This window comes from Ipomoea nil, unplaced genomic scaffold (assembly GCF_001879475.1).
Source record: "Ipomoea nil cultivar Tokyo-kokei standard unplaced genomic scaffold, Asagao_1.1 scaffold2921, whole genome shotgun sequence".
Classification (NCBI taxonomy): Eukaryota; Viridiplantae; Streptophyta; class Magnoliopsida; order Solanales; family Convolvulaceae; genus Ipomoea; species Ipomoea nil.
The window spans coordinates 4,202,434-4,216,060 of record NW_017619349.1 but is presented as its reverse complement, the minus strand read 5'-3'; the positions used below and the strand labels follow the sequence as shown (position 1 = coordinate 4,216,060).

Genomic DNA, 13,627 nt, shown 5'->3' with positions numbered 1-13,627 from the left:
TTAACTCGACTAACTCGACCAAATTGGATGAGTTAACTCGGCCGAATTAGGCGGAGTTTGCCACTAACTCGGTCGAATTAGCCGAGTTAGGCGCCTAGGCGACCTGCCACCTAGAGAAGAAATTGTCTAGGCAGCCGACCGCCTAAACAGTACACGATGTAACATTTCTAAGGCACAAGGTGCATATGACTCAAGCTTTCAGACCTCATTTTGCACTCCCTTTTCCGTACACGCAAAAGAGAATCTCTGAGTTAAATAATTCAAACTCCTTAAAAAGTTGAATTGTGTATATACTAGCACAAACTCACATACTTTTTCAATGTAAGATAAATGCCACTTAAAAATCTTTTCGACACTCCATTTTTTCCAACTAAATGTGTACACTTCGAGAATCAATTGTTTATTCACTACTATTCGTTTTGAGTGTATAATATATTAAATTAATCCTCTCACTTAGGATGATCCAAATTCACTTTAACCCAATTCAAATTAAAAATAAACTCACTCATAATATATTTGAGTTTTGTTTTTTTTTTTTTTTTTTTTTTTTTTTTTGTATATTACTGACTCTGTTACAAAACTGAAACACAAAGAGTCAGTAACGCTCCCACTGAGAAGAACCACTTCGTGTCACTAGACCAGAAGGTCATTGTCATAATATATTTGAGTTTGGATCATATCACCCTTAACATTCAAGATGCACCAAAAATAAATTAACATTTATTTACCTATTTTAATAATGGCTTCTCAATCTACCAAAAAAAGAATAATGGCTTCTCAATTTGAACTATAAGAAAAACTTTGAACTTTTGAAAAGAGCACACATCTATTGGATGGCATTTAAAATGGATAAAAAAAAATTAAATTCAATTTTTATTGTAAAATTTTTAACTTTTTGTATTGAATCTATTAATGATAACAATAAAAGCATTAATAATTATAGAAATATATTCCATTTGGACTATATTTTACATTTCCAAGTCAAGTCGCAAACGCCCCTAGTCTCTATAATGGAAAAATTGAGGCCCAATTCTAATGGCCTGCAATTTTTAGGTGCATACAGATTTTTCAGCTGAGTAGGCCAAATACGCAAATTATGCTATGCAACCGTGTGTGGACCATGCATGGTGCATACGGTTGCAAAACGACACTGTTTTATTATGATGGAGTAACGGTGTTATTTGTGGCACCGTTTAACTCCACCAATCAAATAATTTTTATTTTTTTTTCTTTTACAAAAACTCGAATTGACGTGTAATTATGAATATATAGTTATGCAAGTCTGAATATATAGTTATGAAGTTATGGATATATAGTTATGAAGTTATGGAAAATTTCATGCATGGTGCACACGGTTGCACAGCATAAGGATTGGGCCAAATAGGGGGCAAATTATCGGTCCACACAGTTGTGTGGATCACGGTCCAAACACTACTGGAAATTCTGAAATTTCCGACCACCTGAAAGTAATCTTAAATCATGTTGAAAGCCTTGTTTCCGACCATTTTTGGTATCCGGAAAAACCTTTGCTGCTATTTCCGACCACTTTTTGCTTTCAAATTGATTTAAGATCACTTTCAGGTGGTCGGAAATTCCATAATTTCCAGTAGTGAAAATAATATATTTTTTGAGTTAAATAATGTATTTATGTGTTAGAATAATGTATTTTATATGTATTAGAATAATAAAATTTTTTGGACTAAGATAATGTATTTTGTGAGTTAAAATAATGTACTTTATGTGTTTGAATAATGTATTTTATGACTTCGAATAATGTATAATGTATTTTGTGTAAGAATAATTAAATTTCTAGAGTAAAATAATGTATTTTAATTTATGAGTTAGAATAGTGTACTTATATGTATTAGAATAATGTATTTTATGAGTATGAATAAAGTACTTTATGTGTTTTTGTACCGTGGTCTACACAGCTGTGTGGACTACGGTCCACTTAATAATGATTAATAAATCGGGGCAAATTATTGTGTGGACTATGGTCCATACAACTGTGTGGATCACAGTCCAAAATGACGTCGTTTTGATGTTAAACAAAAAATTTCTTGCTCGGTGGCACGTGTTAGAATAATGAACATTCTGGGGTACACTACAGAAGAAAAAAAAAATGCAGCCCAGTGGCACGTGTTTCTAATGATGTAACATTACACAGTGTAATACTTTTGTTATTATTATTGAGTTTGAGTGTTTTAATATAATATATTTTTCAATTATATTTAAGTACTATGTTATAGGTCTAATGGAGGTGTGATATTAATTAGCGAGTAATTTTTTTTTTTAATTTTTAAAAGTTAACGACGGACAAATATTGTAGTAAATTCGTAGCTAAGTACCTAATAACAATAAAGAATGTAATGAAATAGCGACGAAAAATCCGTTGCTAAATTTAGCGACAGATATTTCTGTCACTAAGCTATAGTTAAATTGCATCTAATGCAAATAATAGAAAAAAATTAGCAACGACATCTTTGGTCGCTACATGTAGCGACAGATGATAGCGATGAAAATTTCCAATGCTATATTTAGTGACGGAAAAGTCCGTCGCTATTCCCTTGTAAATTTTGTCCCCAAATCGTAGTGGTAGGAAACTAGCAACGGATTTTTTGTTGTCTTAGCGATGAAATTTTCGCCACTAGAGTTAGTGACGAAAATTTATGCCGTTATCCCTCGTAAATTTCGTCTTCAAATCGTCACGGAGAGGAAAATAAAACGGATTGTTTTCGATTAGCGACGAAAATATCTGTCGCTAAATTTAGCGACGAAATAAAATTGTGTCACTACGCTCTAGCGACACGTTTTTTAGCGATGGATGAATTCCGTCGCTAAAGTGATTAGCGACGGAATTGGTCTGTCGCTGTTTCTGCATTTTTTTTTTGTAGTGGTAGGATAATGTACTTTTTGAGTTAAAATATTGTACTTTATATGTGTTAGAATAATGAAATTTTTGAGTTAGAATAATGTATTTTATGTGTTAGAATAATGTTTTTTATGTGTTAGAATAATGTATTTTATGAGTTAGAATAATATATAATGTACTTTATGTGTTTAGAATAATGAAATTTTTTGAATAAAATAATCTATTTTTTGAGTTAGAATAATGTACTTTATGTATTAGAATAATGTATTTTATGAGTTAGAATAATATAATTTATGTTTTTCTTGGACCATGGTCCACACAACACAATAATGATTGATAAATAGGATACTAACCATTTAACATACAACTTATTAAATGAAATGAAGAGATTTTTTAAATTCATGCACCTTAAATGTGAAAATGTATGCTCTCTAAGGTTCAACATTATACAACCGAAAGTTCAAATTTATGCACTTTAAGTTATACAGTTTTGTACCTTATAGTACGTTAAAGGTGTGCACCTTAAACTACGAAGTCATTATGCACTTTATGCTGCAAATTTATGCACTTAATTGGAATCTAGATACAGAGAAAGAAGAACAAAGCTTTGCTCACGCGAAGAATAGAAGGCGGTCAACAAAAACGTTTATAGATATTAAGAAAAAGACAAAAAAAAACCTTACTAGCATTTAAGGGAAAAATAAAAAAACACATGTCTTTTTTGTCCATTTGGTCAAAATTAATCTATAGCTAAGATCTTACCCCATATTCCCCAATTCATCTTTCCTTTATTTTTATCTATATTTTATACTTTATATTTATACCTAAACATATACTATATATATACCTATAATTACTAGAGGTATATATAGGGGTGGGGGAGGGGCGCAGCTGCCTCCACTATAGCTCCGCCCATGTATGTGTGTGTGTGTATATATATATATATATATATATATATATATATATATATATATATATATATAAAAGATGGCCCCAAAAATCCCCCAGAAATTGTACAATATCATCGATTAAATATTGTTAAAGATTTATTAATTAAATGTATCTATTTAAATAGCAACTGTTACTATATATAACCGTCGTAAATGACTTATTCAATGCTAATTTTTTTCTAATCGTCATTAAAAAAGAAGAAAAAACTTATTTTTTGTAATGACAAATTTAACGTGGAAATATTAAGCACGAACTTTCTCGCAGCTATACCCATCTCATGCACTTTATTCTAGTATATACACAAAAAATAAATGGGAGTTGGCATCAAGTAGTCACCTTCACCTAACAAAAGAAGCTCATCCACAAGCATATCAAGTGAAAAAGGGGCAGAGACATAAAGCAAGTTTGGTGCATTGTCTTCGGAGGGCCATAGTCAATTTGTATGCAAAAGGTAGTTAAATAAGCTAAGGTGAGTAAAGGCTAATAATCAAAGTCTATTCTATTACCAAAAGAATCCCAAATGAATTATATTCCAAATAATTGCACAAAACTATTTTATATAGTGGTGAGGCAGCTGGAAAGTTGCATGAAAGAACTTGGCCTCTGTCGTCACATTGCCAATAATTTGACAATCAACACTTAGGTGGATAACTTTTCTTGTGCCCCATGAACCCTAGCTTGGTCCTATATTACATCCCATGATAAAATAATAATTTCGATTCTTATTAAGATTACATGTGGACAGAAATTGAATTTCGTTTCGCTGAGTGTGGTTCATATCTTATCGATCTGTTGCTTTTGTATAATTAAATTATTTGAATTATATTCGTTTGTTTATACATCCTATCAATCGCTCACCGTCATTCTGAGACAAAGGAAACTTTATCTGTTTCGACGCACATGAATTGCACTGAGGGGACACCAATTCAAACAACCGAAAATGGGAAAGATTTTGTAAACTTTTAAAAAAAATTGATTGAAATATTGATGGTTGTGAAGGGAGGGTTGAGCAAATCAAAGAGAGAGGCAATAAGACAATGTGTAGTGGCATTTCTTGTAAGTTTCACTTTTTGTCACAATTGCTTCTTCATGTCTTGTGGCGTGGCCGGTGATTTACAGTGACAATTTTGGGGCTAAACTTACTCGTGGCCGCAACGTCCCATCTGTCTAATTTCATTGCAACAACATAAATAAAAAAACATTCCTTTTTCTATCTCTATACCAAGGAATAAATGTTCATAACTAAATCTATTATTAGCTAATGTGGTATATAGGGACATAATATATCACACATAACTATCATTATTTATTATTAAATGATCATACGTATTAGTCATAGAGAGTTTGGAACTTTTTCCTACACTTCTTTATATTAATACGACGCATGATGGACTTGGCTTGAATATTTCAAGTTATTGAATTTGATGGGTAGATGGATTCATGAAGGATTGATGAGCTTAAAAGTTGAGATTGGACTGGATTAGAGAAAGAAATGACCTTTAATAAATTATCATCAATTATATGTCTACAGTGTAATTCAAGTGTAATATAATTAATTATTTTAGTACTATTGACTCTATTACAAAGTAATATATATCTGATATGTTCTATACTTTTCCTATTGATCCGTTGAAGCCCAAATAGTTAATATCCTACATCTGTGGTTTGATCATATGACCTTCCCTTAAAGAGAGCCACAAAAGTGTCATCTGAGTCAAGGTGCTTGGTAAGTGTAATGTAATAATTAGCTAAATAATGGAAGTTTGGTAATTGTACAACTATAAAAGCTCCTATAAACAACGGTCTTATTTTCGTGGTAACATACTATGTCATCTAGAGCAACACAATACACTATTTCCCAACATATATGTTACGTTACTTTCATACTGTAATATAATCTAGTCCTCATAATTCTCAAATTTACCTTAAAATGGAAAATTTGAATTTTATTAACGTGTTTAATAATTTAATTATAACTTTTATGCACCAATTGTTACTAATAACTTAACACAACTTTTTAAAAAGATGAAACATACTTCATGTCTTGCGGCGAGAGAAATTGAAATATTGAATGCACAAACTTGTGAAAGACGCAAAAACAGCCCATCAGCTCGCCGCCCTTGAAACTTCATTGCACCCCTCTCTCTTGCTAGTTTTCTTAGTTCACAAACAATCCTAAGCTTTATTGATTATTATTGATGTGTTTGGTAAATAGCTGATAGTTGTTAGCTGATTGAGTTAGTGGTAACATTAGTTGATTGTAGAATGATATTTGTTAAATTAGTTGTTAACTTGATAGTTGATTACATAATGTAAATGACTTTTTCAAAAACTTGATAAAAAAAAGTTATTTTGAGTAGCTTTTTTGAGTTTAAGCTAATTAATCAAACACTCATATTGATTGTTTAACCAAGTAAAACAACTAATAGTGGTCAAATGTGTCAAAATTGACTGATATGCTAACTATTTTACCAAACAAAACCTAAATGGTGTTGTTGTTGTTGTTGTTGTTATTATTATTTTTTTGGAAAAAAAGGGGTGGGTAGACCCAACAAGATTAAGACCTTGTGCCTTCAAAAAGCACCCGGTCATTCCTCAACATCTCTATAATGCTATCTGGCGGCACATTAACTCTATCCAGTTGCAGTGCTTTCTAATCGCCATCTTAGCGAGCACGTCGGCAACTGTATTATTTCTTCGCGGTGTATGTGTGATGTCGACATTCCACTCTATTTCAAGCCATTCTTTGCACCATCTGACCAAATCCCCGCAATGTCCTAGGGGTTCAGTCTCACCGATAAGCCAAAGCTTTGCTTGTAGAGAGTCCGTTATCACCTTGATCCTTCTCTGGCCAATCTCCCGAGCCCATTTTTATGCCTAGGTAGATTGCCCACAGTTCTCCTTCTGTAGCATTGCCAACCTTTGCGTGCAGCTGAAACCTCCCATCCAATCTCCATCCTGGTTTCGCATATCTGCACCACATCCTGCCAGTTGCTCCTCCGAAACGAAGGGTTGTTGTTATTATTATTAGTATTTGGTAAAGGATTCAAAGATCTTTGCTATTTAAATCATAAATTAGAAGCTTACTAATTAAATATCGAACTATATATTATTAGACCTTATCGAACTAATCAATGGAGGTATTTGATGTAATAGGGTTATCCCCTTCCTATAAATAAAAAATATATATAAGAGGAAATTATTATAATGCCTGTTACTACTCATAGTCACTATTCGTAGATTTGCATTGGACAAATTAAATCCCACACAGAAAAGATAAATACACATGCTTGTCAAAGGAATTGGGAAAAAAGATCCATTTAATACCCAAAGTACTAAAACCCCATTGAAATATCTGAATTCTGAACATCAACATCATTTTATGTTTCCAGTCGTCAAATGATCAAAACCATTGAAATCTTATACAGTTGAAAATATATTTACACAAATTTTAACCGTGTGGGACTAATTAAAACGATTAATTACGTATCAAATAAAAATGCTGTTTTGCCTAGCTATTATTTATTATTATAGTATTATTATGACGATGACTATATGGTACATTGGTACTGCATGCTGTCTATTTCACAAACGACTTTGAAAGAAAGAAAGGAAAGTTAGATAAGTATAATTGAGGTGTTGAAACTTTGGTAGCATAATTAATTTGGTTACGCAGTCACCCCAACTGCCCCATAAACAAGTATAGAAGCTTTAGTTTTGGTAAGTGAGTGAGATTATATTATATTGTTTTTCCAAAAAGGTTGAATTCGTAACTGCGGCCCGACAGAACATTTAGGGAAGGTAAATTATGGTAACTCATCAGCTGCCTGTCACTGGTGAGACTCGATCTCGAGTCATTATATTGTTCCCGAACTTCACCCCTATGACCAACTGAACTAAGATTTGCTTACTGCATACAAGGAACTCCTATACTTTGAGAGGTTACGTTGCACCTACAATGTCGCTGGTGAGACTCGATCCTAAGTCATTATATTGTTCTCGAACTTCACCCTGTGACCAACTGAGATATTATGTTATATCTATAATAATAGTAGAGGGCCCTGCCATGCATGCATGCATGCATTATCTCATCGATCATCTTTCAATTAACCCATCCATAACCACAACTCTTCAATGTTAAAAAAGTCTATTTTGATTAGGGAGGGCCATAGCTGACAGCTGCCCCAGTACGTACTTCCACACAACATCTCATTTTGCTACCAATTATTATGCTGTGATTTGCAGAAACTCTCAATTCAAAGCCGGAGTAAGCGTTTTCATGTTTTGGAAATATTTGGTGTGATCCAGGAATCTTTCGAATGTTTTGAATGGATTTTTGTGGGTGGATGATCTGAGACCGACAGAATTTGGTCTAGGATTATAAGCCGTTCGTTGGCTATTTTGGGGTTTTTCCCTCATTTGTATTTCCGAAAAAATATTAAATTTATGCAAATGGTTACCTTAAGAGTTAATATTCAATATAGTCCCCCAAATGGTTACCTTGTTATTAACAGTCAACAAACGAAATTTTTAATAGATGACTAAAGTGTGTAAAATCATTAAAGTCGATGATTAAATAGAGTATAAAAAGTCATTTAGAACTAAATTAAGTAAAACTATTATAGTCGAGGATTATATTGCATATTAACTCGTTACATTATTATTTGGCAAATGTATAAATGGTTTACATAGGATCGAATTTTCACACTCTTTGATAATATTTTATTTTCTCCAATATTTTTGTATTTAATAATAAGAATTTACCATTTTAATAATTAATTATAAAAGATACTTTGTGTTTAAAATTTTAAATAATTTGAGCATCATTATTATTTTATTATTTGGTACAATTTTTCGCACATCACGCATATATTACTTACTAGTGTGTGTATATAATATCAAGTGAGAACCACATATTACTTATTTTATTATTTGGCACAAGTTTTTCGCACATCATATCACGCATATATATTACTTCTGATTTGGGATAATCAACCATTGTTATACGATGGATAATGGTCCCTACAATTGTGTGGATCATGGTCTCAAAATGACATTGTTTCTTTAAATAAAGAAATGGCGGTCCATTACCGGAAATTATGAAATTTTCGACCACCTGAAAGTGATCTTAAATCAAGTTGAAACCAAAAAGAGATCGAAAATAGCAACAAAGGTTTTTCCGGATACCAAAAATGGTCGGAACAAGGCTTTCGACTTGATTTAAGATCACTTTCTTGTGGTCGAAAATTCCATAATTTCCAGTAGTGGTCATTATACTTAACAAATCCTATATTTATGATGTGTATGTTAAGAACAAAATGAAACTACTATAGTGTATCTAAAATGAAATTGAATAACTTGTCTCACATATTGTGTTTATATTAACAAATGGAACTGTAATTGGTTGAAATGATACTTTAGTTGTGTTGAAACGAAACTACAGTATGTATTAAAACCGAATAACATGTCTCACATATTGAATGTATATTGTCAAATGAAACTATAGTTGATCGAATTGAAATGATACTTTAGTTGTGTCGAAATAAAACTACAGTATGTATAAAAAGAAACTGAATAACATATCTCACATATCGAGTGTATATTGTCAAATGAAACTATAGTCAATTGTATCAAAATTAAATGATAATTTAGTTGTGTTGTAATTAAACTACAGTGTATATAAAACTGAATAACAGTTTTACATATTTGAGTGTATATTGTCCAATGAAATCGTAATTGAATTAGAATTATAATTTAGTGGTGTTGTAATAAGACTACAGTGTGTATAAAATGAAATTCAAAATTCAATAACATGTCTCACTGTAATAAGACTACTGTATATATGTATACTGTAGTTGAAACAAAATGAGACTTTAGTTGTGATAAAATGAAGCTATACAATGTATATAAAATGAAATTAAATATGTTATACAAATTAAACAGATACACAGAACGAATGTTATTTCTTTTCATTAAAAGAAATGACACAGTTTTGGACTATGATTCAGATCAGAGTAAAATTTGCTGATGATCAATTAAGCATTGAAAAATGAAAATTTGAATAAAGTTGCCACAAGCCCACAAGCGAAGTCACACGTCTTCATAGTTCATTGTATATTATATTATATTATTCCACCTTCCTACGTACTAAAACTAAACCACCAAGACTTTGTTATCTAGTTTTCTAGTCGTCTACTATTCACACTTCATCGTCTTTACCTCGATCACCACCTCATTCCTCTTTATCTTCGTATGCAATATTTCCAGACCACTTCACTCTCTCCCTCACCTTAACACCACTTCCAGAAAAAAACAACATCATCGTAACAAAATATCAAACAGGTTATTCTTCCTTAATTTCCACGAAAATAATGGAGGTTTTCTTTCTCATAGCTTTGTTATTGTTTACGGTTCAAATGATGATCGAGCCGTCACGTGCCGCCATCGACACTTTCGTCTACGGCGGCTGCTCGCAGATTAAGTTCACGCCGGGGACGCCGTACGAGTCGAACGTCAACTCGGTCCTCACCTCGTTCGTCAACTCAGCTGCCACCGCCAACTTCAACAACTACAAGATATCCGTGCCGGGCTCCTCCCAGAGCGACATTGTTTACGGCCTTTACCAGTGCCGCGGCGATCTGGGCAGCGCGGATTGCCGGAACTGCGTGGGCCGGGCGGTGAGTCAACTCGGGATGCTGTGCGTCGACACCTCCGGCGGCGCGTTGCAGCTCGACGGGTGTTTCGTGAAGTACGATAACGTCTCGTTCCTCGGGGCGGAGGACAAGACGGTGGTGTCGCACAAGTGTGGGCCGCCGATCTCGTACGGCTCCGACGACGAGACGCGCCGGGATGCCGTGCTGTCGTATCTGACGGCCGGGGGACAGTACTTCCGGGTCGGTGGGTCGGGGCGGGTCCAGGGTGTGGCGCAGTGCACGCAAGACCTGAGCCAAGCGGAGTGCCAGGATTGCTTGTCGGACGCCATCGGACGGCTGAGAAACGAGTGTGGCTCCGCGCCGTGGGGAGATATGTTCCTGTCCAAGTGCTACGCGCGTTACTCGGAGCGTGGGTTCTCCTCAAAAAGCGGTAAGCGGTTGTCGCCGGCGACGGTTTGTGGCTTTTTGCTTATTTTTGGTTTTTCATTTTTGACTTAATTTATCTCATTATCACTCATGAATTTCATCACTTTTTTTTTTAAATATTATTTTATCTTTTTTTTTTCTTTCAAGTCTAATCAACTTGATTGTAAATCAAGGTATGTGAAATTCTATGAAAATTTCATGCTTGTTTAAAACATATTATGATATTTTATCAAACTCTAACATGCATTTATTCACATCTCATGTGCCCTAAAACAAGTCAAAACATATTAAAAGAAGTTATCGAGAATGTTTTTCACGGAACTGAACTGAAAATTATACTATATATTGTTTTTTATATATATATTCTAGTATTTTACGTGGTGTATATCGTTTGGACATTATTTTTAGTATGCTAAGTTATTGAGGTAAAGGTAGAAATAAAGTATAGCTCTTGATCCATTCAATACAAGATAGGAGGGAAAGTGGAAATAGAATCCCCCAAGGGACTCAACTTTCTCTTTTCATTAAAAAATACAAGATTGATGATTGATGAATGGTAGTTCTCATCCATCTCCAATCTTTCTTTTGATTCTTTATTCAAAAGCAACCACCACTATCCCATACCCCATACCCCCCACCCAACCCCACCCCACCCCACATTTTCACCACAATCATATATCAACCGCTCTAACTGGTCCAGAAAAATAAAAACTGTATTTACCAAATCACAATCTTGTCACTATTCTTATTCTCGTATGATTAATCAGTTTGTCAAACAATCTGATCTGTTAGTTTTTTATTTCGTAATTTATGATCTCGTATAAAAGAAAAAAATAATGACTAAGACTAAATAAGATATTTTTAGATAAGATGAGAAAATTTGAAATTCCAATTAAAATTATTATTACTCCTATTAAAAAAGACAACTTGACATTCCTTACAAAGCAAAAGAGTATGGATTTGGATATTGGATATGTTTAGTCCTTGCAAGAATAAAAAATGGACATATTCTATTGTAGCCAAGATAATTCACTATTATTGCTACAAATAACAAAAAGTTCAACCAATTGCACATGCCATGGTTGGCTTCCTTTACTTTGTATTTTACCAACCGCAATGGGCCAATATAATTTCCAAGAAACTTCACCAAATTCTAGCCTTGACCAAATAACATGTCACCAAATCTTGTACTTTCTTGAGAACAAGCAATGTAGTACCACAAGTGGATGGATTAATATTATTATTATTTTCTCCTTGGTTTATAATGAATCACTTTGGCAATGAAATTATTAGTTGTAACCTCCAATAATATAATAGAAATATTCTCGATTGTTGACCTAAGAAATAAGATAAGACTTCTAGAAAAAAATAATTATTAGAAATGCCTAATTTAAAAAAATATTATGTTGTCGCTTGATGTACTGCAAAGTAGGTTTATAGTTGGATATGATTGATCGTGTAACTAATAAGTATAGAGTGTAACGTAACAATTAAATAAAATAGTGTTTGTATAATCTGTATCGATTAGATATGTGTAAGAATCAATTCAATTAAAAGAACCGAGAAATTAAATTGTGTGAGGAAGTAATTAAGGACTAATGTCACTCTAATTTGCAGATGATAACGATGAAGAAGTTGAGAGAACACTTGCAATCACAATAGGACTCATTGCTGGTGTGGCTGTACTGGTTGTTTTCCTCTCTGTTTTGAGCAAACTTTGTGAACCAAAAGGTAATTTGCCACTCTTTCTTTTAAATATATACTTACTTTATATACATACATATGTGTGTGTTTATCTCTATGCATGTGTGTATGGAGAACTTTAAAGTATCAAATAATCAACAATCTTTTGACTATATATTCTTCCAATAGTTTAATCAACAATCTTTTGACTATATATTCTTCCAATAGTTTAAATTATAAGTTATATAGGTTGTGTTTACTTTTAACTCTTCAACTCTTTAATTTTTCATTTCACCATTTTCTTTAATATACGGGAAAGGCTGTTGCCACTACTCAAAATTGCACTTTGGATGAAATCCACTTTATAATAACCCTAATCAGCAAAGGAGGTATACCGTATACCAGCCTAGATTATCCATAGTTGACCGATTCAAACCAAAAACGTCAATAAGTAACTTTTACGGGGCATTGAACTTGGAACTTTGTGGTTACCAAGTCAACTGGATACCCGGCTAACTTGAAGATTATATATGATATATGATATAGAAAGGTGAGATTGGAATTTGAGCCTTCTTTATTTTGAATTTGCAGGTGGAAAATAAAGAGCATTTTGTGGATATACTAGTAAAGTGTATGTTGTTGCATCCTTTGGGTAAATTGTTTTGCTTTAGGTGCTCTTTTGCTTTTGTATTAGTATTATTATTATTATTGGCCTAGCTACTTTGCTCTTTTTAATGTGCTTTTTGAAGAGTTCCCCCTTAGCTTCTTGTATGGACTGTAAAGAGGTACATTGAAACAAGTGAAGTAATTAAAGGCTGTTGAAATAACACATATGAGATCAAACTTAGACACCGTACCCCACTTGCTATTTCTCATTTATTTGTGTATACATACTTTAAGTTTATGTCAATCTATTTGCAGCTAAAGATGGGCTCTTCACTTTAGGGCATGATGCCAAGGCCACTTTTTTTCTTTTCTAAAATGTGCATAGTTACTATCCCCTTTCCCTTTTGATGTCTTCTGATATGAATAGCTTATTCCA

The 13,627-nt window shown here is 33.2% G+C and overlaps 1 protein-coding gene across 1 annotated transcript; it reads left to right on the top strand.

Annotated features, from left to right (window-relative positions):
* The first annotated feature begins 9,961 nt into the window (after positions 1 to 9,961).
* On the top strand, positions 9,962 to 13,438 carry LOC109160754 (cysteine-rich repeat secretory protein 12). Its single transcript, XM_019308992.1, has 3 exons — positions 9,962 to 10,906; positions 12,520 to 12,633; positions 13,177 to 13,438. The coding sequence occupies exons 1-3, from the start codon at positions 10,195 to 10,197 to the stop codon at positions 13,185 to 13,187; spliced, it is 837 nt and encodes a 278-aa protein (XP_019164537.1). The 5' UTR covers positions 9,962 to 10,194; the 3' UTR covers positions 13,188 to 13,438.
* Positions 13,439 to 13,627: the final 189 nt, after the last annotated feature.

Excerpts from the sequence above, each read along its gene's own strand:
- LOC109160754 (XM_019308992.1), top strand. The coding sequence starts at position 10,195 with ATGGAGGTTTTCTTTCTCATAGCTTTGTTATTGTTTACGGTTCAAATG. Across the intron at positions 10,907-12,519 it reads TGGGTTCTCCTCAAAAAGCG|ATGATAACGATGAAGAAGTT; the intron begins GTAAGCGGTTGT and ends TCTAATTTGCAG.